At 55.4% G+C, this 5509-nt stretch overlaps 1 protein-coding gene across 1 annotated transcript; it reads left to right on the top strand.

Moving 5' to 3' along the window:
- Positions 1–1586, top strand: H257_14607 (hypothetical protein; the record flags this gene model as incomplete). The annotated part of the gene is made up of 3 exons (XM_009842493.1): positions 1–213; positions 319–1015; positions 1063–1586. 3 exons carry the CDS (start codon positions 1–3, stop codon positions 1584–1586), a joined length of 1434 nt encoding a protein of 477 aa, XP_009840795.1.
- Positions 1587–5509: the final 3923 nt, after the last annotated feature.

Raw genomic sequence — 5509 nt, 5'->3', positions numbered from 1 at the left:
ATGCCGCGATTGTTTTGCATCGTTGTCGGTACCGGGCGTCCTTTCTCCGTGACCATCCCCGAGGACAAGTCCGTCGGCATGCTCAAGGATAAGATTGCGATCAAAGCGATGTACCAATTCCCAGCCGACAAGATGGATCTCTTCATGGCGAAGGATGGTACCGGGTTCTCCTGCAAAGCCGCAGCAGCAGTGACACTCGCCGACCTCCAAGACGTCCAACGCTTCGAGGCGATGGGGCCAACGATCTCGATCAAAGCGTTTGGAGGCACATTTCCACCGAACAAAGAATAAGTCTACGTGTTCGCGGTCGTCCCCAAGTATGCCTCGCAATTGTTCTGCGTCGTTGTCGGAGGTACAGGGTGTCCTTTCCCCGTGACAATCGGCGAGGACGAGACCGTCGGTGTGCTCAAGGACAAGATTGCGATCAAAGCGATGTACCAATTCCCAGCCGACGAGATGGATCTCTTCATGGCGAAGGATGGTACCGGGTTCTCCTGCGAAACCGCAGCAGCAGTGACACTAGCCGACCTCCAAGACGTCCAACGCTTCAAGGCGATGGGGCCAACGATCTCGATTAAGAAAGCGTTTGGAGGCACATTCCCATCAAACGAAGAAGAAGTCTACGTGTTCGCGGTCGCCCCCGAACAACCCGCCGCAAGCTCCGCGGCGTCGCTTGTCGAGATCGCTGAGGGCGTATGCAAGAAACACAAGAGAGACGAAGACGAGGGCTCCCTGTCGATTTCAAAGCTGACGTTTCCGAAAATCACAGAGTTGGGGTATTCCATGAAAGGGTGGATGTTGCCGCCGGTGGACGGCGTCCCGCGGCAGAATATTCCAGACTTCGAATGGATGGACGGTGTGAATGAGACCGACTCGAGGAACGTTCAAAGGTACAAGGACTGCGTTGCGTATATGCTGCGGGACTTTCCGCAACTCATGATCACAACCACGGTTCACCTCGGCCTCAGCACCCCGTGGGCGAATCCCGACGCAGACTCACGGGGGCCCCCGACTTGTACGTCGTCCCAAGTGGTTGCACTAACATGTGTGGCCGTACGGAAGTGGTGATGGTGATCGAGCTGAAAAAACATGACACGCTGTCGGTCGCCAATATCGCTCAGACGGCGAGATACTTGCTGGCAGCGCATACCCTCTTCGATAAGCAAGCATATCGACCTACTCCCGTCGGCGTGTTGACGAATCTGCAGGACGAATGGCTTCTTTGCTGGGTAGACCGGAACGGCGAAGTTTGTATGATGACCATGGACAGGGACCACCAGAAACTGACCCGCGAGACTGCGTGGCAGTACATTCGAAAGCATTGCGAATACGTCAACTCGGTCCTCCGAGAAGAACTGGCGGCGGGGGGTACCCTCGTAGACGACCTACAAGCTCTGAAACTTTTCCCCGTGTTTGGGGATACCAATACCATGGGGGGCCAGGTAAGGAAGTTTGCGCCCCTCGAGTATGAAGACAACATGGCCGATGTGCTGGAAACCGAAGAAGAGGTCCTCCTCTATCAGATGTACAAGCGACTGCAACGCACGACGGCCTTTGATATGCCGTATGCGGCCATGTACTCATAGTACCGACGCCTGCCGACTTGGCGCACAGGATGTGTTGCCAGTCTCGATGATCTAATTGAGTTTTGTGTTGTTTTGTGTTATGTACGTACAGCTGCTGCTGCAAGTCGCGGCTTTTCCTGCAGATTTTTACTGTTGTCCTTTCGGGGTAACTTCCCAACCAAGAGGTGTCATCTTGCTCGGTAGTTGTTGTCGATCCCTGAGCAAATTCTGGGCAGGGCCATTTTCAAGTCTAATGTCCGGATAATTCGACATGGATTGCGTGTAATGTATCGAGTTCAAGCTGTATACTAGTAATCTATTGGAGGCTTGATTGTTGTCTGCGCCGGCTTGCACAACCAGCTACCGTGCTCACGACGGTAGACTTGGACGACAAATCCAAAAGTGTCTTCATTATCATTCAGGTTATGTGCCCATAAACCAGCGAATCACTTCGCTGTAATCCAGGCATCACAGTCAATATACTTACAGTGTACCGAGGGAGGTAAGTCCTAGCCTGGGCCTAAATAGGATCCACCGAGGGATTAATTAGATGCTCCCTCGGCGAGTCTAAAAATAGAACTCGACTGAACTCACTGTCAACTGCACACACACTTGCACGGGTAGTTGATCCGAGGCATGGCCGAGAACACTTCCCCCCTACAACGAGTGACCAAACGCACGTTCCATGTCGTCAAGCATTTCGCCCACACCGTAATCATCAAGGCGGCTCATAGCCCAGCACCAAAAGAGTACTGGAACGTCTTCGTAGATGGACAGAGCCGGCTCCCAAGATGACTCAACATCATCGAGATCGAGCTACTTGACCTTCACTTGCCAGGCAGCATCACTCATACGGAGGTCTTGAAGAGCTTTAACTTAGAAACCTTCATCACCGAATGCAATATGCGCCTTAAGGTCTTCATCGATGTCTCGACCGCCTTCGCAGTAAAACCGGAGGCGGCTGGTATGGTGCAAAGACGTTTCGCCTGGTGGCATCAGCTGTTGCACTTCCAAAAGATGGTCCGAGACCACCTTCATGACACAGCATGGTCCTTTCCAACGCAAGGACAACTTGCCCGGATGCTGAAGCGCCCGAGCCACGAGAACTAAATCACCCAAAGCAAACCGGGCGAACTTAACCGAGCTCTTGCCATTGCGCTGAGTTCTGGTCTTCGCGCGCTTCACACCGGATGTTGCTACTACCGTTTTGTGTATCGTACACAACGCCTCGGCAAGCCCGGTTATGTGGTGTGTAGTTTCCGCCTTCACCCAGTCGATGGTAGCTTCGTGGGCTTCCTCGGGATGGACTAAGCCAGACAATGGAGGAGTCGCCGGGAGGCCGGTAAACGCTGTCGTAGGTGCAATTCCGCTCAGACGGTCGGACGGTTGTTGGTTCAAAAGCCGATTGGACTAACGGTAACACCATAGGCCACTCCGTGGGGCGCAGGCGCATCTCGCTGCACAATGCCTTGAGTGTCCTTACGATGACTCGGTTCACCACCTCGACCGTTCCATTCGCCCATGGGCAGTGAGGCGTGACAAAATGGTGATGGACCCCGAACATCAGACCCATCGTGTTAATGAGTTCATTCTTGAAATGGGACCCACAGTCGGACACCACCCAGGTCTTCACAACGCCGAACAGACCGAACCACTCCATCAGCGCCGAGGCGGTTTCGACAGCCGTTGCCGATGCACTCGCGTGGAGGCGTACGAACCCGCTCATATCATCTTTGATGACTAACACATTTTTGAGGCCACCCTCGGCCTCCGGAAACGAAACCCAGTCGGAATGGATTAGCTGCTTCGCCCCAAGGCCGAGGCACAGATTCGCCGTCGACCACAATGCAATGGAGACATGCGCGGACGAAATTCTTCACGTCGGCTTTCAGGGTCGGCCAATCGAACATGTCGGCTACCGAGGCAGTTGTTGCTTCCACGTGGCGGTGACCAGCCACGCCCGCATGAGCCACCACACATATGCGCACTTGCATGTCCAGCGCATCGTCAGGGATCCAAATCTTCCCCGAGGCCGACAAAAAACATTTCTTCTCAGCGCTCCAGGTCGAACATCGCTCACGCTCGGGGGGTTCACGTTGTAATGCCGTGATCGCATTCGCCGTCGGCCATACGAATTCATCGGCACGTAACGGGGAAACTAATGCCAGTTTCTGCATTCGGGCGCCTCGGTCGGGCCCCGCTAAACTGCCCCACCTGCTGAGGAGGTCGGCCCACAGATTGTCTTCCCCGGCGACACATTCCACCACATATGGAAATGTTGTCATAGTCAGCGCCCACCGCTGAAGCTTGTGGGCCTGATACTTAGCCATGTTGGAGTTCGACCCCAACGGGTTGAACATGTACACTAGGTTGCGATGGTCGGTAGAGAGCCGAAAACCTCCGGGTCGAATCAGGAGGTATTCCAATCGTTTGCAGGACTCAACCACCGCAAACGCCTCCTTCTCGACAATCGGCCATCGCTCGCTCGAACCTCGGAAAGCGCCACTCAGGAAAGCCAACGGTTCGTGTCGCTGGTCATTTGCAGGCAGTGCGAGATCCTCGGAGGGGACCTGAGTTGCGACTGCCCCCCAAAACCCCTCGCTTGCATCGGTGTAGAGGCACACCATCTTATCAGGGTCCGGGTGGGACAGAGGCACCATGCGCTGTAGCGTCGCTTTGACCCGCTCGAAACAGGTCAAATGATCCTCGGCCCATCCGACTGAACTCAATGCCACTCTTGTCAACGCGGTTTTCTTGCGGGAGTCGGCTGCTTTGGCCGCGATATCCATCAACCTCGTCAACGGGGCAACTAGCTCGGTGTACTGAGGGATGTTCGCACGCATCCAATTCGTCGCGCACAGGAACTGCTGGAGGTCCGCAGCGGTCTGCGGTGGCTCGAGCCCGCACAGGCCTTGCACTCGGCTCGGCGAGTGCGCTACACCCTCGGCGGAAATTTCTATCCCAACGGATTGAACATGTACACTAGGTTGCGATAGTCGGTAGAGAGCCGAAAACCGCCGGGCCGAATCAGGAGGTATTCCAATCGTTTGCAGGCCTCAATCACCGCAAACGACTTCTTCTCGACAATCGGCCATCGCTCGCTGGAACCTCGGAAAGCGCCACTCAGGAAAGCCAACGGTTCGTGTCGCTGGTCATTTGCAGGCAGTGCGAGATCCTCGGAGGGGACCTGAGTAGCGACTGCCCCCCAAAACCCCTCGCTTGCATCGGTGTAGAGGCACACCATCTTATCAGGGTCCGGGTGGGACAGAGGCACCATGCGCTGTAGCGTCGCTTTGACCCGCTCGAAACAGGTCAAATGATCCTCGGCCCATCCGACTGAACTCAATGCCACTCTTGTCAACGCGGTTTTCTGGCGGGAGTCGGCTGCTTTGGCCGCGATATCCACCAACCTCGTCTACGGGGCAACTAGATCGGTGTACTGAGGGATGTTCGCACGCATCCAATTCGTCGCGCACAGGAACTGCTGGAGGTCCGCAGCGGTCTGCGGTGGCTCGAGCCCGCACAGGCCTTGCACTCGGCTCGGCGAGTGCGCTACACCCTCGGCGGAAATTTCTTTCCCACACCAGATCATCCGGGTCGTGTAAAACGTGCATTTGCCCGGATGCAACTTCAAATCGGAAATGTGGCAGATCCCCAGCACTTGTCGGAGCAACTGCAAAAGCTCCGTGGTCATTCCGGTGTATCCCAGTAGGTCGTCAAGCCATCCGAGGACACCATACATGAGCAGATCGCCGAACAGTTCGTCGACCACACCTTGGCAATAGGCCACTGCGTCAGACTGTCCCATTAACACCCGGGTCGGCGTAATAACACCGACCGGCGTCATGAAGGAGTAATACTCCTGGGAATCGGGGTGTAAAGGCAGTTGCCAGTAGCCCTTCATCCAATCCAGCGTAAAGTAGACGCGCGAGTCCTTTAGCACG

Source organism: Aphanomyces astaci, assembly GCF_000520075.1.
Source record: "Aphanomyces astaci strain APO3 unplaced genomic scaffold supercont1.59, whole genome shotgun sequence".
Classification (NCBI taxonomy): domain Eukaryota; phylum Oomycota; class Saprolegniomycetes; order Saprolegniales; family Verrucalvaceae; genus Aphanomyces; species Aphanomyces astaci.
The sequence above is the reverse complement of the archived record's forward strand: the minus strand, read 5'-3'. Positions and strand labels throughout refer to the sequence as shown.